General features: G+C 34.2%; 4 protein-coding genes across 5 annotated transcripts; 3 read left to right on the plus strand and 1 right to left on the minus strand.

Annotated features, from left to right (window-relative positions):
• The first annotated feature begins 7,767 nt into the window (after positions 1 to 7,767).
• Positions 7,768 to 9,957, plus strand: LOC120141706 (pentatricopeptide repeat-containing protein At5g44230-like). The gene is given in 2 exon segments (XM_039156503.1): positions 7,768 to 8,250; positions 8,253 to 9,957. Coding segments are annotated over 2 exon segments (1,974 nt in total). The 5' UTR covers positions 7,768 to 7,859; the 3' UTR covers positions 9,836 to 9,957.
• Positions 9,958 to 10,101: 144 nt separating this feature from the next.
• On the minus strand, positions 10,102 to 12,945 carry LOC120141709 (mitogen-activated protein kinase 7-like). Of its 2 annotated transcripts, none has more exons than XM_039156507.1 (3): positions 12,377 to 12,945; positions 11,847 to 12,278; positions 10,102 to 11,013 (listed from the first exon to the last, which is right to left on the minus strand). In XM_039156507.1, exons 2-3 carry the CDS (start codon positions 12,267 to 12,269, stop codon positions 10,330 to 10,332), a joined length of 1,107 nt encoding a protein of 368 aa, XP_039012438.1. In that variant the 5' UTR covers positions 12,270 to 12,278; positions 12,377 to 12,945; the 3' UTR covers positions 10,102 to 10,329. The 2 variants fall into 2 exon arrangements, with proteins under 2 accessions (XP_039012438.1, XP_039012437.1); XM_039156506.1 differs by having other exon boundaries at positions 11,847 to 12,290.
• Positions 12,946 to 17,125: 4,180 nt separating this feature from the next.
• On the plus strand, positions 17,126 to 19,791 carry LOC120141708 (transcription factor bHLH110-like). The gene is made up of 7 exons (XM_039156505.1): positions 17,126 to 17,587; positions 17,902 to 18,535; positions 18,705 to 18,833; positions 18,926 to 18,991; positions 19,155 to 19,220; positions 19,351 to 19,410; positions 19,518 to 19,791. The coding sequence occupies exons 1-7, from the start codon at positions 17,463 to 17,465 to the stop codon at positions 19,626 to 19,628; spliced, it is 1,191 nt and encodes a 396-aa protein (XP_039012436.1). The 5' UTR covers positions 17,126 to 17,462; the 3' UTR covers positions 19,629 to 19,791.
• A 2,140-nt stretch (positions 19,792 to 21,931) lies between these two features.
• LOC120141707 (AAA-ATPase At5g17760-like) lies at positions 21,932 to 24,445 on the plus strand. Its single transcript, XM_039156504.1, is given in 3 exon segments — positions 21,932 to 22,668; positions 22,671 to 22,996; positions 23,831 to 24,445. Coding segments are annotated over 3 exon segments (1,506 nt in total). The 5' UTR covers positions 21,932 to 21,971; the 3' UTR covers positions 24,314 to 24,445.
• The last annotated feature ends 1,571 nt before the right edge of the window (positions 24,446 to 26,016 follow it).

The following is a 26,016-nucleotide window of genomic DNA, read 5'->3' on the forward strand; positions in this document are numbered from 1 at the left end:
ATCTTAGGGATTACATAGGTCCTATTAGCAATCTGATAATCATATTTGATAGGGCAAACTCAATTGACAACGCTATTAGAAGGTGTTTCCCAGATGTTTTTTCATTTGTACAGAAATCTAAAATCAAGTTCTGATGGTATAAAAAATCACAAATGGACATACTGGAAGGCTATAAAAGCTTATTGGGAAGTGGATTTTAATAAGCATATAAATTGTTTAAGACGTGTTTTGCCTCAATGTGCTCAAACACTAGAAGATGTCGGGTTTGAAAGATGATCAAGAGTATATCAACTTGGTGCAAGATATGGTTTTATGACGTCTAATAGTGCAGAATCAATTAACGCTCTAAGTCGTCATTCCCGAAAATTACCCATTACTATGTTAATGGAGTTTTTTTGAGCCTCTATTCAACAGTGGTACTACAAGAAAAGAAACCATGCAGATATCATTTCTTTAAATTCATAACTTATCATATTTATATATTTTACTAAGTATTATTTATTTAAATTTACAGAAACATTGGAATGTCGTGTTACACCATGGACTGAAAAAAAGATAATGAAACGTGTTGTTAAGTCAACGTCATGGATAGTTGAACCATGTTCAAACACTTTGTTTGAAGTATTGGATAATAACTTAAATGGGCTTGTCGATCTAAATACAAAGACATGTAGTTGTATGAAATGGAAAACATCTGGTTATCCATGTGGCTATGTTATAAAAGTTGCTCTTCATCTAAACCAAGATGATTCAAGCGCATACGCTATAGATTGCTACACTACAGAAGTATATTGACAGACTTATGCCGAGATTGTCTACCCTATTCCACATCCTTCTGAGTGGGACATACCAGATGACTTACAAATAATTTTTCCACTAGTCATGGATAGAAGGCTACCTGGACGACCAAAAAATCACGATTGTATACTGTCTAAGGGTGAAGAGAAGAGGATATCGACATGTAGTCGGTGCAAGGAAAGTGGTCATACAAGGTTGACCAGTGGATCACCAGTGTCATCACAATCATCTTTTCCTCTACCAAAATATGGATCCTCATCAAAATCCAAAGCTCATATGGTGCCAAGCAAAAGGAAATCAAAATCCCAATTACAACCGACTTCACCTTTTGGGACTTATTAACTTAGATGATTTTTAAATGCAAACGTTGTATTATGTGTATTTTATGTGTGAATGCATACATTTTCAGTTAGACATGCATTAGTAACTTGAGTTTGAACATTGCTATGATATGTTCAGTTGTTATCACTTATCAGATTGTTATCTGTTATCTTTTTAAGGTCAATTCACGTTGCGATTTTTTGTTGCGATTGTTGTGAAAGTCAAATTCGATACGCGAAAGTCAAATTCGTGTTACGATTTTCGCGTTGCGATTATTACGAAAGTGTACATTCAACAAGTCTTTTTTGTCTTCAACATAATGCAGATAGAGATGGACTTAAATAACAAATCAAATTTTACAAATCAATTAAACAGGAAAAAAAATCTTATTTACATATCTAGAAAAAACAAATCAACAACACATTGATACAATTAGCCCCATACAGTACATCCAAATGCTCCTAACAATAGGGAGCTTACATCCAAATACATTCACGCAGCTCACTTCAGGATTAACCTGTAGAAACCAAACATTTGCTCAAACAACACTTTCTACATATCTAAAACCAACAAACAACAAATTATTGAATTCTAGGTACTTAAACCAAACATTTTCAAACCAACAAAGAGTATATATGTTAACAACACTTGCTCAAACTTACCAATAACAAATAGTTGTTTATGAACATTTTCAGCACGCGGATGCAGGTAGGGAATGTCTGAAATATATCGCTCTAGCCATAAAATGATGAAACCACAACCTTACTGCACCTCTATCTCTATCCGTGGGAGGTAGAAACTGTTTACCTCCTGTCGTTAAATGTTCTAAGCACATGTAGACAAGAGGACCATAATCCCCTCTAGCTCCAACCGTTTGTTGTGGCGCTGTCTCATCTCTCATCGTTGTAACTTTGAACTTTTTTGACTTCTTGTTTCCAGAATTAGTCCAATAATCAATCGCATCCAAGTATTTAGCCAAATGAGCGCTCCGTCCCTTATAAATAATATCTTTTAAATCAGACAATGGTATGTAATTAAACATGCTGTCATATACCATCATCTTCAGAGATAGGAGTTGAAGCTCGATGAGAAGCCAATGACGACGTTCCATAACAGAGATAAACACCTGTAATCATAAATAATAATTCAATTGCGCACATCAAATAAAATTTATGAACACCTTTAAATATGCACATCAAATACTAACCTTATCGACTTCCTACCATGCAGGATAAAGGTGGGCTTTTCCATTACCCAACCCATATGAAGAGTCTCTCTGATCCTTCAAGTGAGCTGCGTGAAAAGACGAAGGCATAATAGTCCATCGCGTCTTTTTTATTTTCTTCAATTTCCTTATAATCAGAAGACGTGACACTCATGCATCAATATGTTGTTTTATAAAAAAATACATATATTAGTGAATTTACTAAATTTTAAAAAAATAATCAAAATCAATATAAGAAGAATATAAGACTTACCCCCATTCAAAATAACCATTATCTTCAACCCCTAATAAAACACCTCACCAAGACCGCTCAAGAAACAAATGCATATCGTTGATTAGGCATATGTCAGCATAGCACCCCTGGCTCCGCTCATATAGATAAAAATCAATTACGGTCTTAGCGCAAAGGGTATTATCCAAAATTGTGTCTGGTAGTGTTCTCCTCTCATGCTGAGGAATGGTACTGGCCGGTAACTCATACGAAAGCTAACTCTCATCCATCATGTCGGGCATGTGAGGGGGTTTATCAATATGTCGACATAGTATACCATGTGAATCGGGCTCTTGAATGGTGGGAGGGACTTCTTGAACGATGACAGAGGCCTCTTGAACTGTGGAGGGGCATCTTGAACGATGAGAGGGGTCTCTTGAATGATATGAGGAGCCTCTTGAATGATGACAGGTGAATCGGGATTCTTCTTACGGAGTCTTGGCACTATCGGAGTGAAAGGAGACGTAATGGCACGTGCACGACGTCTGATGCGTGAACCCCGTCGTGCAAGAAAAATCTGACGTAAAGCATCTACCTTATTGGGCCGCTAAAAATAAATTAATACATAAATAAGTAAATAAATAAATAAATAATGCCGAAAAAGGTTATTTGCATTTTTAGTATAATATTAAACAAACTTACCTTATTGCGTAGAGTATGAACCTCATTCTGCAACGATAAAACAATCTCACGTAGAGTGGCTACCTCATCACGTAAAGTAGATACCTCACCACGTAAAGTAGATACCTCACCACGTAAAGCACCATTGTCATCGCGTAAAACATTTACCTCACCACGTAAAGACCGTACCTCATCACGCCATGCACCATTATCGTCACGTAAAGTACCGACCTCATCACGCAAAGCACTGACCTCATCACGTAACTCCCCTAACTCATCTCGTGGAGGTGGAGAACGGGGAGATAAATATCGTGGCATCTTTGCCGGTCGCCTATCTGAGGTGATGGTGGAGAAGAGGCTTGATGATGTGATGGAATAGGTGATGGCTCTCGGTGTGAAGGTATATAATCAGCTTGATCAAGTGATGGCTCTCGAAGTAAGGGGTGCTCATCATCCGTCCCATAAAAAAAAGCTTACTAGCTTGCCACCAATCAGTGGCAAGCTCAGCCTCTGTAATGGATAGTTTGCCTCCTAACAATATAAAAGCTCAAACAAAGTCAAACGTCTACTAGTAATAACTTATTTATATATGGTAGTATTTGTGTTAACTTACATCATTCATCTTCGTATATGGTAGTAAATCTTCCCAATCCAGCAGTCGGATCCTCTTCCAGGTAATAGCCCTAGGAATATCATTTGAATTTTTTCTTGTATATGTCCGCATGCTGGGAAAAACCTCAAATATCCAAATCTACAAACAATATAATACACAAACATTAGTAATTGTTAAATAATTAATTATAATTTTGGAAAAATTATATAGAAATTCTTACCTTAAAGGCCCAAATAAAGCCTACCAAAGTGTATTTGGAACCATCGCCACGCAAACTACGACGGTCCTCAAAGGCAGACGACAACTTTTTCCATGTAGCTTTCCATAGATATGAACCCTATGGAAACACGTTCCATGCATTTAGGTCCTCTACCAATCTTAGAAATAGGTTGTCTGGCCTCTTTGCCTAAAAAGCCGACATTCAAAAGTAATAAAAGGCATACTTGGACAACATCAAGGTCATCCATCCGAGTAAAACCATCTTTAAGAAGTAATCTTTTCAAGTCGTCGACATGTAAACTGAGCTTTACCTTTGACAGCTCAGGAAAAACCCGAGATAACCATGATGGGCGGGCGATATGACTAGTGTACCGACCTACTTCATCGTGTCCGAAACGTAGACCAGTGATTAAGCAAAACTCCTCCCGCTCAAAACAAGTATACGCCGGTGGAAAATGAAACCATATCTCTTCATCACCACGTTGTATCCTCTCGGGTAGATCGTTAGTCATGGTCTGAAGAAACAAATGGGTCAACATAACATCTCCACCTGGATGTTGTACTTTTAGCCATGACCCGAAGCAAGTATCCTCAAATAATTTTCTTTGTACAGGTGTAAGTGTCGACGCTATTGTAGTGGCTAGGTTTAATTTATTCCTTAGAGTCAATGAAGCCGAAAAAAATTTCTAACAAAAATAATAAACATACCAAGTTAGATATACCAAAAACTACAAATTATACACTATAAACAGGCATGATATTAAACAGTGAAAACAAAGCCAAATATGTTTCAAACTAGCACGGTATTCACCCAAGTCATTATTCTATCATAATTTTTTGGTTGAAGTAATGCAAATCATTCAAGTTTCAATTTGCAGAAGAAGAGTAGTTTCTGAAACTTAAATTCGCAACGCGAAAATAAAATTCGCAACACGAAAATGAAATTCGCAACACGAAAATCGCAACGCGAAACTAAAATCGCGTTGCGATTTTCATTTATGTGTTGCGAATTTAAGTTTCAAAAACTATTCTTCTGCAAATTGAAACATGAATAATTTGCATTACTTCAACCAAAAGACAAAACAAAGACAAATACTAACTTCACAGGGTTAAAGACTAAACAGTTTAGCAGTATTGACAGCAACCGAATGAATTTACTAAGCAATCTAAGTGAAATGATTAATCTATATAATGAAATTATCAGTAAATTTATCATCAATTTAAATATGAAAAATCTAATTATAATACAAAAATTTCAAAATAAAAATAATTAAAAGAACTAACCCCGGTGGTTGATTTTTCATTTGTGGCCGTGAATGGTTGTGAGGGTGGCTCTGAGAGATTGAGATAGACGGATTTCGCCGGAGATGGGGACGAATTTCGTCGGAGATGGGGACGGATGTCGCCGTAAAGAGTGAGAGATGAAGATGTGACTGAGTTGTGATTTTGGGTTTTAGGTTGAGTTGCGATTATACTGTTTACATTTGTGTTGCGAAATTAATATTGTGTTTCGAATTCGAAAATAAAATTCGCGTTGCGAAAATAAACGCGCTTTGCGAATTTGACTTCTGTGTTACGAATTTGGAAACTGTATTGCGAAATTGGAGTTCGAGTTGCGAATTCGAGATCGCGTTGCTAATTTGTTGGTCATTTTCGCAAATCCAAAAAAAGTTGATTAAAATCGTATATTATAAGACATTTTCGGTCATTGAGGTTATTTCTCTAATTCAATTGCTTGATATGAATTACGTGCCCCCATCATTGTTCTAATCTAGGCTTCAAGTTCAGCCAAATTTTCTCCAACTTTAAACTAATGATTTTATTTTTTAAACTTGGGCTTGTTTAGCTTCTCGAATCTACAATGAATAAAGCTCGATTAAAATCTAATTACTTTGTTATATTGAGATAATTTGATTAATGTGGTTCCATTAATTGATTTTGATTTTTAAATTTAATTCCATCAATCAATAACTAGATTAATTGACTTAACATAAATATATTAAATTCATTTACTTAGAGTCAAATCTATAATAAAACGAGAAAATAAAGTCACTTTGAAGGCTGGTCTTAACAACTTTAAGTAAATATTTCAACTTACTCTATGATTAAGTGGTAAAAAAAATAGTGGGAGAAAAGGGTATATTTATTGAGGCCATGGCATTCCAGTTACCTGTTCTGGTAATCTATGAACTTAACCTGATTTTCTTTTGATGGTGTTTGAATTTACTGATTCTTATGAGCTTATGATAAATAAAACATGTCGAACTCACTCACTGTTCATATTTTCTATGACAGTAGTCATTGGAGCTGATTTTTGATACTGACACATCATATGCAAAAACAGGGAACGGCTGCAGGAGGCACCATGGTAATAATAGTGAACGGGACTACAGGTATATTACATCCGGTTGGCAGAGCAGGGGTTACACCTCTTGCGAAAAATATAGCTAAACTCGCTACTCATGTCGAGAGGAGGCTGACGATGGGAAAGAGAGGGTACGAAAGGGTCAAAGAAAGATTTCTAGAACCACACATGGCTGAGAGAATTGCAGGAGTACTTAAAGAAGTCCCGAGGAAATCCAAAAACAAATCAAGTAGACACCCATATTGAAACCCCCTCCATGACAATGAAGTAAAAGAACCAGTTTCGATCAGAGCAGCCATGGTGTCCAAAGTAGGGGGCTAAAATGGGATGCATTTTTCTTTTTCTCTTTGGGGACGGCCGACTAGTTTTGACGTCTCCAGTTTTCCTTTTAGGGATGTAAATTGTGTAGCTGCTTTGGACAACTTTCAGCTGTTTATATAGTTGAGATGAGGATTTTATACTTGTAGCATTGATTTCCTCGTATCTTGGGACCGTATGAACTGTGGAATAATACCATTTCTGGGCGGGTGTGGGTTATCATGTCTATATCATAGTTTAAAACAATATATATATATATATATATATATATATATATATGAACATGTTTAAAACAAAATATTTAAATCAACGTATATGCTTTGCCTTGAAAACTGATGAGTCGTATTTTCGTTTAATTTATTACTATATTTTAAATCTCTCTACGTTAGGGAATTCAAATAATTAATTGTATTAAATGATTAGAACTAAACTTGAAGGTTTTACATAAAATATGGTATTAATTGAGATATTATAAATGCAACAAGAAAATAATATAAATGGATAATACACCAAAACTTATATTAATTTTTTTTTCAAAACTTAAAAATCATTACTACAAACGCATGAAATTTGCTTTTTTTTACAACAAAATAAAAAACAATAATATAAATGGTAATCGATCACCACACAAATATAATACAAAAATAATAAAAAATAAAATATACATGACTCATATAAATATATTAAAATAAACAATTTTTTTTATATAAAATGTTATAAATGGTTAAACAATACTTAAAATTATAATAGTCTAAGATAACAAAAAATTAATTGGGCAAACCACTTCCTACTTTTAGAAGGAAAAAAATTGAAAACGTGTTATCATTTTATTTTTTTTTTAAATAAAAAATTTGGTTTTCCAAATCAAATCTAAGACTTACAAAAATAGTACCACCAACGCGCAACCAGTGCGTCCAACTGAAGCGATTTTTACATAAGGGCAAATAAAGAGTTTTTAGTGACTATCCAATAAGAAACCCAACACTCAGAGCATTTAGTCACCCCAGGTTTGGCCTGCTGCTTTCATTTCATCCCTTTATGTACTTCGTACCGTTCAATTCATTGAGTTAGAGCTGGAAACTTGGGTTTCAGTATTTTGAATTTTGTAATGGTACATCTCTCCCGCAAATTCACTACAATACCTACAAATTTTATCCCGATACAGTTCTTAAAATACCAGCAGCAGCAAATCCCATCCCAAAGAACCCAACTTTTCACTCCCTTCTCCGAGCTTCAAAACCAACGCAACCTTTTAGAATCCCAACTCATTTCTGCTCTCAATGGCTGCACTTCACTCACCCAAATCCAACAAATTCATGCCCGTATTCTTCGTAAAGGCCTTGAACAGTGCTGCTATATTATCACCAAACTTGTACGAAGCCTCACCAAAATAGAAATCCCCATGGATAGTTATGCCAAGCTTGTTTTTAATCAGGTTAAGTTTCCAAACCCATTTCTTTGGACTGCTCTTATCCGTGGATATTGCTTACAGGGCTTGTTAGGGAATCGGTTTTTGTGTATACTAGTATGAGAAAGGAGAATACTTTTCCCGTTTCTTTCACATTTTCTGCTCTTTTTAAGGCTTGCAGTATGGGTCTTGATGTTAATTTGGGCAGGCAAACCCATGCTCAGACTATCTTGATTGGTGGTTTTGATAATGATTTATATGTTAAAAATAGTTTGATTGAAATGTATGTTAAATTAGGATTTTTAGAGTGTGGGAGGAAGGTGTTTGATGAATTGCCTGAAAGGGATTTGATTTCTTGGACAGAATTAATTGTTGCATATGCTAAGATTGGGGATATGGAATCTGCAGGGGAATTGTTTGATCAGTTGCCTCTGAAGGATATGGTGGCATGGACTGCTATGGTTACAGGATATGCTCAGAATGCTAAGCCGAGAGAGGCATTGGAATTGTTTGAGAGAATGCAAAATGAAGGGGTGAAAACAGATGAGGTTACATTGGTTGGGGTTATCTCTGCTTGCGCACAACTTGGTGCTGCAAAGTACTCAAACTGGATTAGGGGTATTGTTAAAAATTTGGGTTGTGATCCTACTCGTTGTGTTGTAGTGGGATCGGCTTTGATTGATATGTATTCAAAGTGTGGGAATGTAGAGGATGCATATAAGGTTTTTGATACAATGGAAGAAAGGAATGTGTTTTCGTATAGTTCGATGATATCAGGGTTTGCTATGCATGGTTGTGCTTATGCAGCATTGGAATTGTTTCATGAAATGGTGAATATGGGGATCAAACCTAACAGAGTTACATTTATTGCAGTGCTTACAGCATGTAGCCATTCAAGAATGGTAGAGCAAGGTCGTCAAATATTTGCATCCATGGAGGAGAAATTTGGGATTTCTCCAGGAGTTGATCATTATGCTTGCATGGTGGATCTTCTTGGTCGAGCTGGACTCCTGGAAGACGCACTTAAACTTGTAGAAACTATGCCAATTGAGCCTAATGGGGGTGTTTGGGGGGCATTGCTTGGATCATGTCGCACTTATTCTAATACCGATATCGCCCAAATTGCTGCAAACCATTTATTTGAGCTGGAACCTAATGCAATTGGCAACTACATCTTGCTCTCTAACATATATGCTTCAGCAGGGAGATGGAATGATGTTTCAACAGTGAGGAAATTGATGAGAGAGAAAGATCTGAGAAAAAATCCTGGGTGTAGCTGGATGGAAGTGAAGAAGGGTGTCATTGAGGAGTTCTTTGCCGGGGACATGACCCATCCACGGTCTGGTGAGATGAAGCATGTGCTTGAGCATCTTCAAAATGGGTTAAAATCTATCGGGTACGAACCAAACATGAATTCTGTTGCTTATGATGTGAATGATGAAGAAAAGAGACGGATACTAATCACTCATAGCGAGAAACTAGCTCTGGCATTTGGACTACTCAGTATAAATGCTGATTGCCCCATTTGGATTATGAAGAATATAAGGATATGTGAAGATTGCCATTCATTTATGTGTGGTGTATCTCAAATAACAGGGAGGGTAATTATTATAAGGGATAACTTGAGATTCCATCATTTCCATGATGGGAAGTGCTCCTGTGGTAACTTTTGGTGATTTAGTACCATGAGTCGATATATCTTAGATACAAAGAATCAGTGACTTTTTTTTTTTGTATTCTTTCAATATTTCTTGATAAGCAAATTTCTCAATTGAGATGCACGTTCTTTACAGTGAAAGCCAATTCTGTTTTGAAAATTTATTGGGAATATTGGGATACAAAAACAAAATTGCAACTATAGGAAATGTAATTATGTTACAATAGCATAGGAGATTTTACGTAACAGGCAATTTAATTTTTATTGTTTTCTATGCCAAGTCACTTGGATTAAATATAATACCATAAATATCTACAAATTACACTGCCAGAGTCTGCCACAAAGAACCCAATACTAAAAAATCAAGTGTCAAAGGTAAACAAAACATTTTGGTAGTTGCCAACTCCCAGGGCATATTATAGCTCTCAATAGTGTTCTAGGTCAAACAATAATACTGGTTCTGAAAGCATATTACACAGCGATAGAAACGATCATAGATAAGACGATCAACATCTAAGCATTTGCAGATGCAATCTCAGGGTGGTAGTGAAGCATCTCAATCCACACCATCTCTCTAATCATTTGTTCTCCTATGTTCTCATCTATGTCGAGGTCGATCGGTACTTGTGCAGGTGGATTGGACCTCGGATCATATAACCCCGACATATAGGGATGTAGGAGTGCTTCTGTAACGGTAATTCTCTTAGATGGATCGAAAACGAGCATTCTTTGCAACAAATCTATGCCTAATGGATCGGCTTGAGGGTATAGGTGAGAAAAATGTGTGCCCCTAGAGTAGGGAAGTGACTTGATATACCTTCTGGCTTTGGGGTTATCGATAAATGCAAGATCAGCCTCTTGCTGGCTTCCAAGGACATTGATAATTAGCTTAAGCTGGTTGAGGCATTCTGTCCCAGGGAAGATGGGTTTCCGACCAAGAATCTCGGCAAAGATGCACCCGACTGACCAAACATCGATGGAGGTGCTGTAATTATCACAACAGAGTAGGAGCTCCGGTGCCCGGTACCAGCGAGTGACAACATACTCCGTCATGAATTGTTCATTGCCTCTACTGGTTCGTGCCAGCCCGAAATCACATATCTTCAGGTCACAGTTAGCATTGACAAGGAGGTTCCCAGGCTTCAAGTCTCGATGAAGAATGTTCGCTGAGTGTAGGTACTTAAGCCCTCGTAGTAACTAAAACATATACTTAAAGGTCAGAAACAGATAAAGTATTTAAATTAATACGGATCCAAGCCATCTAAAGCACAAGAATCAGTGGATATTTACAGTCATTAATTACAGTCTAGACAGTCAAGAAGATAATTATGTTTAATGAAGCAATTATGTCGACAACCAGGGAAAAAGCTGCAAGAGAGGATGTAACACTGCATACTAGTATGGCCTTTATGATTCTCAACAACCCAGAACTGAATCATTCAGCTTCTATGTCATTCGGACTTGGGGTTGAGTGTTGGCTACTGGGTATATATCTGATATGTGCATATGCTCAAATTTCTATCTAAAGCTTTTCTATATACTCGGACAATCATACTTCCACACCCTTGTCTAGATAATGACTGGACATGGATGCTTTAGGGGAAAGAAGAGTTCGTGTAACACAGGCCTCCGTATTCATTGAATTGTTGCTGCATTGTCATCATTCCGTACTTTAGTATCAAGTTTCCACCGGTACATGTTGTTATAATAAGCCTAACAAGTAACAACTCATGGCCTTTTTTTCCAGCTAAACTAAATGCAAAATGGGACCAGATGAGCAAGAAAGTCATCAATGCCCCAAAGCTAAAGGATGCACAGAAATTAAGTATCTAAGGACAAGCTATTAACACTAACTAAACATTTATTTACAGTCTAAAGTAAAGTCCCTAAAAAGGGGATATCAAACAACAAAATGGTAAAAGGAAACTCATAGATACTCAATATGCATCTAAATCCAAAATTACCTTACAGAATTGGTGAATGGATTATAACACCGAAATTACCAACAAAGAGAATATATTTGTCAGTACCTGGAAAATGAAATACTTGCAGTGATCATTGGAAAGAGGCTGAGGGGATTTGATAATCTGATGCAAATCGGTGTCCATGAGCTCATAAACCAAATAAACATCATTGAAACCAGTTCTATGAGTAGGCACCATTACATCTTTCAGAGCAATCACGTTCTCGTGTAGGATACGTCTGAGAAGTTTCAGCTCCCTCAAAGTTCTCAAAGCATCGACACGGTTCTCAAACACATTGTGGATCTTCTTTATGGCTACTTTCTCGTTGGTTTCCTTGTTGATGGAGGAGCAAACGATGCCGTATGCTCCTCTCCCTATAGGCTTGATTGGAACATATTTTGTATCAATCTCGAAAAGGGTTTGCCACATTGAATAGTAATGCTTCCCCCTTGGCTTCACCCCATTCGGTGGCTCCACAAGAGTCGCCATTTTTTCTCTCTGTGAAAACTTCTACAAAGGTGAGAATCATCACCAGAAAAATATAAGGAAAAGAAAAAGCAAAAGATATAAAAAGGGCTTTTGGAATCAATTCTTACTTGCCGCTTCTACTTGTTAGCTCTGATCTTTTGAATCAGTTTCTTCACTTCCCCCCCCCCCCCCTAAAAACCAAAGTTTTCTTTAGTTACGCTTTTCTTGAATCTATCAGCAAACTCCAAATTCAGTTACTTTCAAATCATGCCACTGTAAAATCCTTAAAAAAACCCGACTTTTTCCAATCCCTTTTCTTCAACCTTTAAACCAACTCCAAATTCACAAATTCAAAATCAATCCACTGTAAAAAAATTCCCTTCATTTGTATTTCAAAAACAAGACTTGGGGCAAAGAGAAAGAACTGATTTGACCTTAATTCGAAGTTTCCGATGCTACCAAAGAGACAAAAGAGAAAGGGAAGATATCATGAGAGTATGCAAAGGAAAGAGCTGGGACGTGACGCTCACACGGCACTTTCCTTGAGTTATAAAACGACAACTTCGTACTGTTTTGGTCTTTGGGGTTTTAAGAAAACTCTCCCGCTCTCTTGCTTCATGCACAAACAATCTTAAAACCCTTTTTTTTAACTTGAACATATAATTTTGCAGCTTGGCTTGCTTAAGCTTTTGCCCCACACAAACTTGAACATATAATTTAATTTATTTATTTGAGAATTTTTATAGAATAGATTTCTTGATAATCAAGTATTTAAATTTATAAATGTTTGTATTACAAGTTTTTTATAATTAAATAGTTAATCCTATTTTATATATAATATACATTCTTTAGTAATTAATTATTTAACTTTATAATATAAATGGAAAAAATATTATCCTTGTCTTCTTGTTTACTAATACTACAATGAAAAAGAAAATTACTAAATTGTGGTTATTCTTTTATAAGCTTAGAATTTGGTAATTATAATAATAATTAACCCTAGAAATTTACAATTGATTCCGATGAGGACAATGGGTGGAATTCTTGACCTGTTAATTAATAAATTATATCCTCCCTCACCTGTTACTCTGTGTTGAGAAAAAAGTTAAAAATACAAATCTTTAATTAAAAAAATTAAACTTTTTTAAATTATATTTAAATGAAATAAACGATAAAAAGATGTTTGTTTTGCACACATTCTTGCCTTTGCTTGTCCTTCAATCTTCTTATTCAACGACATATCCGATTTCTCACCCCCACTTCAATCTCCAAACAAACAAGGCGGCGACACGTGTACTACCGCTCTTGGCCGGCAGCTGGCTTGCTTCCATTTGCCGGAACTCTGAACAGATCTCCAATGATTACGATTCAGTATTCATGTTCGGATAAAACTTACTTTCATTCATTGTTGCCGAAAATAAAATGCATTCTTTTTCTTAATCATACACTTGACTCAGAGATAATTTTTTTAAATGTTTAAGTATTATTTCAAATTTTAATTTTTATATTTTAAATTTGTAAAATTTAATTTTTATATTATCTATATTTAAAAATTTTAGTCATCCTTCTAATTTTTATTTAATTTTATCATTAGTTATTGATATATAATTACACAATATAAAGTTAAAAAAATTTACACTAATTTTAAATCGTTAGATGAGTAAAAATAGACAACCAAGATTAATAGTAGAAGATGAGAATATATTTCCTATAAAAAAATAAGGAAATAATCTTAATTGTCTATTTTCACTCATCCAATGATCCAAAAATAGTATACAATCTAATTTTTTTTTACATTCTGTAAGTGGATCCTAATATATATATATAAGAAAATAAATAATATTTTAAGTTCTCTACGTATCTAAATTTAATTAAATTGACTTTCAATATTTAAAAATAAATAAAGATATATTTATTCAACAATATCATTTTTGTCAATCATTTATTATAAACAATTTTAAGGCCGTTTTAATAAAAGAAATTATAGACAAAATATTAAAAAAGTTGTTTCGTCTTTTGATAGCTATCAAGTTAACATTATAAAAAATTAATAGAAATTGATAAAAACATTATCAAATAAAAATGATATATAAACTTAATGTTATAAAATTAAGTTAATTTTTTTAAAAAAAGAACCATAATCATCTTTGACCTGTTGAAACCTAAATTCATTAAGGACTAAAAACTAGACAAGCATTTGTTTTGTTTATTTAATTTTGAATTTTTTTATAGATTATATCAACTATAAACGTGACATAATTTATTAGATTTTTAATCTATTAGTCGATTAATCCAAATAAAGTATCGTAAAAGTTCATTACAGAACAATTCCCGTAACACATTTTATTCTATTCACAATATCATAATTTAAATTTTTAACATTACTTGAGAAACCTAATACATCATCATATTAGACCAATTGATTGTTGACATAATTTATTAGTTTTAATCGTGAAATTAAAATTTTTCATTGCATATATATCTCACGTAATTATATATATTTAAACTTCAAATCATATATTTACTAAAAAAATGTTTAGATTTTAAATTTAGGCAGGTTAAAGATTCCATTAAGCAATTATGATATTAATCATTCAATATCTTAATAAAAGTCAACAATGAAAGGAAAAGGAGGACTAAAAGGTTAAAAGTAACCAAATCTTATAATGTCTTGTCGCTTTTTTCCTAAGTTTATTGCATTATCTTATGGATAATTATTGATGGGATTAGTTACATAAAATCAAGATTTGACATAAATCTTAATGAAAATCTATTAATGATAAATGATTCGAAAGATCATACCGTTAAACCTCATCATTTATAGATTTTTTTAAAAATATTTATTATAATCATGTCAAAATATCATATATTTATATAAAAAAAATTAATTTATTAATAAGTTAATATTATAATTTTTTTATTTTGGTTAAATCAACTATTTTGTGGCAGTTGCAGGTATAGATAATAGATTAAAAAAAAAAAAAAATCTATTATTTAGGTGTGGATCATGTGTTAATTATTCAAACAGGATTTGTTGTGTAGGTAACCTTTCACAAATGAAGGAATATCTCAAAACAAAATGCGCACTGTCAACATATACGGATTTATCGGATCCAAAAGAAAAACTAGGAAAAGTAAAACGTGTGGCTGCTGGGATACGAGCCCAGGTCTCCACGGCCACAACGTAGAATTCTTACCAATAAACTACAGCCACTTGTTACTCTGATTTCAAATTTAACTTTTTCGTATTCCTTATCTATATTGAAAACTCACACTGTGTAAATTGTGAAGTATGATTATAGTATTCTTCGTTGTAAAAGACCCTGAATTTGATGGATGTAGCATAATGGACAGAACATATAGGGAATCGATCCTTACTATAGTTATATACTCTCCGCCACTAATTTACCAATGTTCCTTTCCGTTTCCAGTTTCGCCTTCATCATGATGCTTTAATTCATAATGTTTAAACAAATTCTGATTAATTACTTATTTCAACAAATCAGAGAAAAGACAAAAAATGGGTATAAAGCTAGACCCTATTATAAATATTACTATAAATCTTTCATCGAAAATCTACACTGTTCTTCCTGTATTTCTGCAGAACATCAACTGATGACAGATACCAATACAAGTTATAAATTCTGTGGTGTAGGATCTGCAGAGAAGTGGGAATTTTCCTGTTCATTCAACTAAAATATTAAAGAAATCTTTAAGCATTTTTAGACTGCATACAATATTGACAGAAAAAGTATACTGATATATATATATATATATAGTAGCAGAAAGATTATTGTATTTTATGCCCTTGACATTATTTTTTTTAGCATAAGCAATATAATGCATCCCCACTTGGATAGTTGGATTCCATTTGGGGGCGGGCTATATAATGCAAGTGGATTAGACAGTCTAGGTGCTCTTTCTCACTTTGAATTTAATATTCAAACTCCAATCCTCCTAACAATAACATTAACAAAAATGCCATCTTGGTATCCCAATGTTCACCCAATGTTCATCTAATAATTGTATAGTTTTAAGCACTCACTAAACTATATATATATATATATTATCTGATATTTGAACAATTCTGAGCCATATATAAAAGATCAACTAATGTTTGAAACCATGTATGAAGATTGATTTGATGCAGAAAGTACTGGTTATAAGCATGAAAATAAGTGGTGGGAAAGTAGAAGAGAAGGCAAGCAACAAATTTGCAATCTTGCCCATATCTACCTTTTTCCTCTGATCTAACCTTTTTGGGGTTTCATATAATTTGGTTATTATATATATATATATATATATATATATATATATATATATATATATATATATATATATATATATATATATATATATATATATAGGCATGAGCACCTTCAAACTAGTTAGTTTTTAGAATGTACTCTCTTCATTGATGCCTGCTTAAGCTGATCAAGCCATTCTAAATGTCAAGTAACATAAACACTGCCTGCTTAACTGAAGTCGGAAGGATTAACATTTAACATAAGTAATGATGGCCGATTGCAGTGAATATCAGCTATGGAAAACGCTGAAATAACACATAACGACGGTAACATCGTGTTGCAGTCCGCCGACAGACATGCATACAAAGTAAAGTACCATTTCTCTTGTAATGGATATGATACCAAGTACAAAGACTAGCTATAAACTAATGACCATATTCACATATACAGTAAAAGTATCCACCTGTACTGGTGAAATAGTGGCTGTGATTTAACAACCTGATAATATTTTTAACTTTTCGAATGATAACCCTACAATATGCCTATATATATTGTATTGCATGATAGGTCTTTGATTGAAAAGAACAGAGCATTTTTCAAACAGAAGTTTCCTCTCTCAATGTTCAGACCTCCCTTTGAGTATCTCACAGCAATTCCGAAATAAGGATTCCAATCATGGCTTATCCATCTATGTGTTTGTGGAAGTAATAGAGAATACAAAAAGAGAAACTTATTCCAATATATTCCTATATATATATACACACAAAATTTATAGGGTACTTCACTAGCAAAGTGAAGCTGGTTAAAGTTTCTTGGCAACCTCAAAGTTTAAAGAAGTGAATGAGACTTTGCAGTTGCAGGGAGAGGAAATAAAGTGAGCAAGCAAAGCGTTTGATAGCTAAACTAGTTTACTTGAATCAAGGGACAAGCTTTCTTGTTTGATTTTTGTTTTCTTTTTGAAGTCACCATGGACTCTTCAAAACTCCATTCTCAATTCAAGGTTGAAGAACAGTATGTTAAGTATGCTTCTCTGCTAACTCAAACCGGCCATCAAATATCAACCGAAGATGAAAGGAAGCCCGACCACTTCCCGTAAGTACTAAACTACATAGAAACTTCTGATTATATATCATGTTTAGTTCTATAAACTTCTTATGTTTCTATTCATGCGCCATAAGCCGGTGGAAGTTAGTGATTTAAAAGGGAAAAGGGAAGAAAACTGATTAAGACATTAGAATCTGAGACATATTCTTTACTCTAATTCAAGATAACTTTTTTCATTTCTATGCTACATGATTGATTCTACAACCTATGGAAAGATGAGTAGGGATGTTTTCAGCATGATGATAAAGTAGGAATGTTTTCATGTTGAACATCTAGCGGTTATTGTTATTTCTTTCATGCAGGAGTTTTGGTAGCAGACACAATAGGAATTCGGTCGAAACCATCCCGAAATCAAGGGATCTATGGACACCCCCTTTGATAAGGACTTCATTGAATGAGGATAGCTTCGACCAACAACCCGCAAATGAGTTTCTCCTTGCAAATACCAAAGATGATATGTCAGGCTCCTTCCCCAAACTGAGTGAGACGATGTATTGCAACTCTAGCGCAGAGGACTCGTATTTACTGTCTAGAAAACACTATCCACAGTCCAGTGATCAAGATCTAGGAGGAAATCTATGGCACAGAAATTTTTCCGTTGCTGACAACATGACTGAGAGGCAGTCATCGTCTGGAAACTTTTACACTGATGCTAATGGTCAGTCCCCATGTTCGGGAACCGCAGCAGCTAGCGGATATGATTTCAATCATATCTTTCCAAATGCAAATATTTCTACCCCAGATATGTGTTCCACATTGATTTCAAACTATTTGGACTTGAACTTAAAATCCTTGGATCTTTTGACCTCTACATATGATATTGGTGGGAGTTACAATCGATCTTTTGTCGAAATTCCTGGAAAATTAAGCAGAAATGTGCTTATGGGCCATGATCTCAGAAGAGAAAGCAATGTTAGTCCATCCACCAGCTCCGAAGTATTATTTCTCTCTTATTCATAAATATACATTGTTTTTTTCTTCATGCATTTAAAAGTTCATCAACACTGAAAGAGTTCCTATTGCAGTTCAATGCACTGCACATGGTCATTCTTCCAAACTATTTCCATTGATTACTTTTTACATTTTATTTTTATCACCCTAAAAGGTATCAGCCTTTGTTAGTGGATCAACAAGCACAAAGAGACCTGGTAGCTTTTCCGAGTCAAAGGACTCCCATACCGATGCTAAGAAGCAGCGGTCCTCAATGTCACAATCCCCATGCCCAACATTAAAGGTGGTACTAATGTTACCAATGCTTCCATTTTTATTTTCCTTTTATCTTTCTTCAATTTCTCACAAGCTTGGACCTTGGTTTTTCAACCATAGGTTAGAAAGGAGAAACTAGGAGACAGGGTTGCAGCACTTCACAAGCTGGTGGCACCATTTGGCAAGGTACATTTCTCTCCATGTTACTGCCTCATTACCATCCCACTAAAGACTGAATGAGATGAGAAAGATTTTTAATTTTAAAATTATATATATAAAAATTTAAAATATCGATTGAGCCATATTTATATATCTAAGTTTATGCATGGAGTGATTGCCAATTTGCCAGACAGATATTGCTTCAGTGTTAACAGAAGCCATTGGCTACATCCAGTTCCTCCATGACCAAGTTGAGGTATTTTCTTCTTTTTTACTCTCTTTGAGTTATTTTCTTTCCTGTTACTACTTTATAATATTTTGACTTAAGGAATATAATTGCTTAGGGACCCTGAATAGGCTTTTTCCCCCTTCCATTTCCTTTGCAGACATTGAGTGTGCCATTTTTGAAATCATCACAAACCAAGCTTTATAGAACAATGCAAATGGTATGAAAATTCCCAAGCCATCTCAATAGATATAAACACAAACATAAAATATGCTAGGAGTCCATTATTGACAGATTAAAACTGCAATTTTTTTATCTTATCTGCAGGGTTCGAAAGAAGAAGGAAAAGAAGAGCAGAAGCCTGATCTTACAAGTAGAGGACTATGCCTGGTGCCCCAGTCTTGCGCCGAGTACTTTATTAATTGTTGCTTTAGTTGAATTTAGACGTCCCCTTTTGAGAAACTCGAGGTTGTACATAAAAAAAATGATTTTGGCCTTCGGAATTATGAAAACTACTGGTGTAGGCTCAAGGTCTGGTTATTGAGACAGAAAGCTTTAGCTGGTTCATATATATTTGTCAACCTCCATGAAAAAATATTTGTTAGGGATCATCAATTTGGAAATGTTATTAATATTGTCATAAAACTTTCCCACTTGTATATATTTGTATGCTTCTCTTCTATTTAGCTCCTTGTTAGCTTATGTTGTCAGCATCCAGCTTTGTCTTCCTTCACCAGAAGTACTGAAATACCCGAAAACAGAAACTCAGACTGGAATGCAAACTACTTTTTTCATTTTTTTACATTTCTTTTAGCTATTGACAATGCAACACACACTCTATAAACACTGTTGTTCGAACCCAAACCATTTAAGGAGATCAACGATTAATGTTTAACTTCTTAGTTGCTATAAGCTCTTGCTCCAAGGCATCGGCCCGGTTTACTGCAGAATTAATTGATAGAAAAAGTAACACACATATTAAATTTATATAATCTATTTTACTTTTTATCAATTTTTTATATTTTTAATAATTTTATAAATTTTAATATATATATTTGTTATCATTTTTATTTTTATATAAAAAATAAAATTTAAAGTCAACTTCAGCAGAAAGATAAAATAAGTGTGATCAGTTAAATAAATCTGCTCATCATTTGATTTAATTTAATAAATTATAGTAAAATTAAAATCAAAATGGTTTTCTTAATTCGAAGGTAAAAAAATACCATTACACCCCGCATTTATAATTCTTGCCAAAATAATCTTGTCCACATTTTGTTTGCATTATTTTTTCATGTTTACAACCATATTCAAATAATTATTATATATATATATATATATATATACCAAAATAATATGAAGTGGTTATAAGATAATATTTGTTAATAATCTTTTTTAGTCATGGATAACACATACACACCCTACATAAAGGATTTAAATTACGATTACGGTCACGATTCGTTTATTACGAGTGTAATGACTGCAAGTATCGCGGTCATACAATAATAATATCGGACGATACCGCAACCGCTATATATTTCAACAGAGGAATCAATACACTACTTTTCATTTCTAAACATCGGCAATGGCGTGTAGTAACATCCCAAAGATATGGTATTGCAGAAACTCCAAAATCCAAGTTACCTGCATATGAAAGAAAGAAAGAGACCATTTAGTACCCCTCTCATTTATGCAATATAATCTTTCTAGCCTTTTATTAAATACAAATTTCAAATTTTAACAGAACTTTTAACTTTTATTTGATTTGACCCTCGAATTTTATAATTTTACCTTTAATTTTTGTTAATAGATTACCCTTTTTGTGTAAGCAGGCAATGATTCGTTAAGGTGATAAAAATGACGTTTCGTGGCACAGAGGGAAAACTCTGGTGTGCGTACACACTCCTAAACTCATTGGCTTTCGGATCAAATCTTCAACACTGGATCTCTCTTTTTTGCTACTTTTGTAATGACCAGATTTTTATTTAAACTTTACCCTTTTCATTTTATCATAATATATACGCATATTGGCTCTTTCAAAACCTAATATTTGATAACTGATGTGTAGATTAAAGTTTACCAGAAGTTTCTTTGTGATGAATCATGCACCAGCTGAGAATGATCAATTTAATATTAAGCAAAATAAAAAAAAATAAAATACCTTTTTTTCTAAACTTATAATTTGTCTCGAATTAATAAATTACCAATATTTTTTAATTTCTGTAGTATCAATAGTATAACCTTATTAATTACTAATATCCAAATTTCTATATATGTAATCAACAGTATAAAGCACTACTTTCAATAGTATAGCCTTATTAATTATCAATTTCCAAGTTTCTATATATGTAATAAATCTTACAACAACTGAAAATGATGAATATAATATTAAGTAAAAAAAACAATGGTCCGCCATTGACTACCAAAAAGGTCCCATGAATGAAAACAGAATCAGTTGTCCTCGAGGATTTTGTTGTGTGAGGACTTGAGAATGTAATTTGAGAGAATACGTTAATGTGTCCACTTTGTAAAATATTTTTAGATCGTCACTATTTATAAGATTTTATCGTATTCTATTATTTTTAATATTAATAAACAAATTATTTTTTACTCCTAAGTTTTTTTCGTTCGAGGTTGTTCAGTTAAAATTTCGTGTTGTCTTCTTCTCCTTTTACTCTCCCATAATTTATGCTGGTATATATAACAGTTTTCTTGAACCAGAAGTATACTTTTAAGCTTGTTTTTAGCCCTTTTCTTTTCTCTAAATTCCTCGAAATATTTATGTTCTGTTCTAGCTTTGGAGAGACTGCAATTTTCACCATGTTTTCCACCAAAGAAATGCCTTCTCCATCATCATTGTTCTCGGCCTATGCTTCCATGACTGCTTCCATCATGCTGTTTCGATCAATGGCCAACGATTTGATACCTTACCCTCTCCGAAACTCTCTCTTTTCAAGCCTCAGCTACTTGTTTAAGCCACGTTCGCAAATGCTCACTCTGGTCATCGAAGAATCAAATGGTATGGCCAGAAACCAAGTCTACGATGCATCAGAAACTTACTTGTGCACCAAAATCAGTCCCAACACCGAGAGGCTCAAAATAAGCAAAACCCCAAAAGAAAAGAACCTCACAATAAGGCTAGAGAAAGGTGAGAAGATCGTTGATTCCTTTGAAGGCGTTGAGCTTAAATGGAGATTTGTATGTGCTGAAGCAGAAAAACGTAATAACCCAAACGATCCCTTCCCTGTAAGAGCTGAGAAACGATCGTTTGAGCTCAGTTTCCATAAGAAGCACAAAGACTTGGTTTTGGGTTCTTATGTGCCTTTTATACTTGAAAGAGCAAAGGGAATTCGAGATGAACGAAGGGTTCTGAAGATGTATACTCTGAACACGCAAAATTATGGAGGAATGATGTGGGATTCCATTAATCTTGAACATCCTGCAACTTTTGAGACGTTGGCGATGGACCCTGAGTTGAAAATGCTGTCATGGAGGATTTAAACAGGTTTGTTAGGAGGAAAGAGTTTTACAAAAGGGTTGGGAAAGCCTGGAAACGGGGTTACTTGTTGTATGGACCGCCCGGAACTGGGAAATCAAGTTTGGTTGCTGCCATGGCTAATCATCTAAAGTTCGATGTGTACGATCTTCAGCTCGCGAATATAATCCGAGACTCCGACCTCAGAAGATTGCTGCTTTCGACAGGGAATCGATCTATACTAGTGATCGAAGACATTGATTGCAGTGTCGATCTACCGGATAGGCGGTATACTGTCGATGGACGTAAACAACCCGAACATCATGTACAGGTTTGGCTTCTCTACTATTTAAAAGATAATTACTACAAGTTTTTAAGTATGTTAGTTAGGAATTAGCATTATTTGAATCATAAAAGCAAGAGTTTCACTATTGGGGTTCAATGGTTCATTATACTTTCTCCTGTATTTCTTTAATCCTTATTGGTCCCCACCTCACCGCTTCCTTTTGATCTCTCATTGCAAAAACCCAACTTTTTCAAATTGGGAAATTGCTAGGCAATTGTTTATTGGACAGCAGAGCAAGGAAAAGACTAGATGATGATGATGATAATGGTGATGTCCTTTTCAGACATGTATTCTCTTGTCCTATAGCTCGTTGAACAATTTCCAGGCTTTTAGCCTTTCCAAGTCATTCGACAATTGTTTGTTGTTTTATCAAATTTAGAACCTTAGTACCCCACATGGTTCATCGTTCAGTGCATCCATCATGTGCAAGGATGGACCGGGGACGACAGGACAGTTGCCCTTAAAATTTTCAAATAATTATATGTTTTATTTGTTTTATTTATATTTTTAAGTTTTATAAGTTCGTCCCTTAATATAAAATCTTAGGTTTGTCTCTGATCACGTATATGTCACTTTCAAGGTAGCCATCAAATTTGTGTGCCCATTTGCATACCATTTAATAGGAAACTGGGAACCTTAAGGGGGACCTTCCCTTCTATCCTTGAGTTTTATGGGGCAAATTGAGAACCCAAATGTTTATTATCATTATTATCTATGGATAAAACTAGTTTGAGCTTGAGAACGAGCTGCTTATGAACCATCATTTGCAGTTCCAAAAGTGTAAGCTAAGTTCTTTGTACATGTTTGTAAATTATGCAGTTGACACTATCAGGGCTGCTCAACTTCATTGATGGACTATGGTCTAGCTGCGGAGATGAGAGAATCATCATATTCACAACTAACCACAAGGACAGGTTAGATCCTGCTCTATTGCGACCGGGCCGCATGGACATGCATGTTCACATGTCCTACTGCAACCCTCAAGGTTTCAAGCTTTTGGCCTCGAATTACTTGGGAATCCATGGCCACCACCACCTTTTCGGTGAGATTGAAGGCTTACTGAAGAACATCGAGGTCACTCCTGCACAAGTTGCGGAAGAGCTTATGAAAAGTGAAGATGCTGACATTGCGCTTGGTGGACTCGTCAAGCTCCTGAAGAGGAAGAAGCTTGAAGGCGATGAACCGATCGGTAAAGATGCTCAAATGTTAGGTGTCCGTGATGTTAAGAGACAGAAAGTTGAGATCAAGCGCAAGTCTCCTAGAATCAGTAGAATAAAGGTCAATAGGAGAAGAACCATATGATCAGTAGCTATTATAATTTTCTTGAACCTGCTGCTTGCTTGACTTAATAGTTCACTCTGGGAGTGTTCAGTGTTCTGAATAGGGGTGAGATTTCAAGGCTTTGAATGAAATGTCACGTTTTGCTTTAGTTTAGAAGAGAATCATATAATCCTAAAAATTTAGCATGCAAACATTAACGGTAATAAAAATACTAAGATTGTCAATGTCTTGATTCAAACTTTACATTTTATAAGACTATATGAACCAATAGACTAAGCCTCGAGCATGCAATGGTGCACTACTTTCAGTTTTGTAATTAAACTATCCGTTTTGTTTCATTTTAGTACAACAATTTTCATTTGTTTTAAAATCATACTTAACGTTTACTTTTTATTTTATTTTGGTACCTCGCTGTTAAAAACTTAGTGGAACTATTATAACATCACGCTTTTGTATGGATAAATTATATTATTCATCACTCAACTATCTTCTCACATATATTTTGGTCACCGAAGTTTACTTTTTTCTAATTTAATACTTAACTTTCAAATTACTCCTAATATAATCTCTCTAACTATCAAACTTATTTTTTATTTTAATTATATATTAATAAAATAGTAATAAAAATGTCATGTCACAAAAATTATTAATAAAATAAATTAGAGTGATTAAAAATGAGTAGTTAAATTGATTTTTTTAAACGTTAGTGCCAAAATAAGATTGATGATATAATTACGTGATGAATGATGTAATTTACCCATAAAAAATGTCACCTGCGGTAGTAATTCTTTCAAAATTTTAACGGCGGGTACTTTGGTATGATTTTAAAACAATTGAAAGTCTAGGTACTAAAACGAAATAAAAGTGATAATTTAGATAATAACAGTATAACTTACCCTAAAAAATAATGTATAATGCAAATATTGGTCAATCATTTAGCCCCACTTAATCTAGAGAAAGAAATGGTAATTACGTAATTGGTTATTTAGTGTAACCCACATCAACAGGACAGATCAGTGTTGAAGCTGAAAGGGTTCCCTTTTATCCTATTATTAATGTCTTTTTCGTATAAAACACACATGAAGTGTATTTAATTCTGAGAAAATGGTCTTGGCTTGTAACTTTCGGCATGAAAAAGGAAAAAGATATAAAAGTTATTTTTTTTCTTCCTCAAAGTCATTCCTTTATTCTAACAAATAACAATAATGTGAAGCTCTTAGTTGATGTTGGGCTACGATAAATGTAGAAATTTAAAATTTATGAGACAAAATCATGAAGCTTCCCAATCAAATAATGCGATAACTAATAAAAATTATGTTATTATACATTAATAATTTGTTGATTCGTGAGTGTTTTTAATTGTTAAATGTTGAAAGTAAAAAAAAATCATGTGGGGGCGGCTGGCAAGGAAATTTAATGGGCTGCTAATTTTTCAAAGTTAGACAGCCTATTTTTTTGAATTTAAGAAATGATTAATTACATTTTAGTCATTACATTTTAGGGTATTTTCAAAGATTAGTCCAATTATAAATACCCTAACTCATTTAACTTCAAAATCATCCCAAACCATTTCTTTCTCCCAATACTAGAGAGCTTTCTTGTGAGTAGTGAGTGTTTTGTAAACACCTGTAAATTTTCTCTCTTAGTAAAAGATCCGCAGCAGTCCGGAGACGTAGGCACAATTGGCTAAACTCCGTTATCAATTTTTTGGGTATTATTTTCCG

The sequence above is a fragment of the Hibiscus syriacus genome, unplaced genomic scaffold, assembly GCF_006381635.1.
Source record: "Hibiscus syriacus cultivar Baekdansim isolate YM2019G1 unplaced genomic scaffold, ASM638163v2 tig00110813_pilon, whole genome shotgun sequence".
NCBI classification, from domain to species: domain Eukaryota; kingdom Viridiplantae; phylum Streptophyta; class Magnoliopsida; order Malvales; family Malvaceae; genus Hibiscus; species Hibiscus syriacus.

What these genes read in the sequence shown, in the direction of transcription:
- LOC120141709 (XM_039156507.1), bottom strand. Translation starts at nt 12,269, where the DNA reads ATGGCGACTCTTGTGGAGCCACCGAATGGGGTGAAGCCAAGGGGGAAG. An exon ending in GCAAGTATTTCATTTTCCAG is followed by an intron (nt 11,014 to 11,846) that starts GTACTGACAAAT and finishes TATATGTTTTAG; the next exon opens with TTACTACGAGGGCTTAAGTA.
- LOC120141708 (XM_039156505.1), top strand. Translation starts at nt 17,463, where the DNA reads ATGGACTCTTCAAAACTCCATTCTCAATTCAAGGTTGAAGAACAGTAT. An exon ending in GTCCATCCACCAGCTCCGAA is followed by an intron (nt 18,536 to 18,704) that starts GTATTATTTCTC and finishes TCACCCTAAAAG; the next exon opens with GTATCAGCCTTTGTTAGTGG. An exon ending in TTTATAGAACAATGCAAATG is followed by an intron (nt 19,411 to 19,517) that starts GTATGAAAATTC and finishes TCTTATCTGCAG; the next exon opens with GGTTCGAAAGAAGAAGGAAA.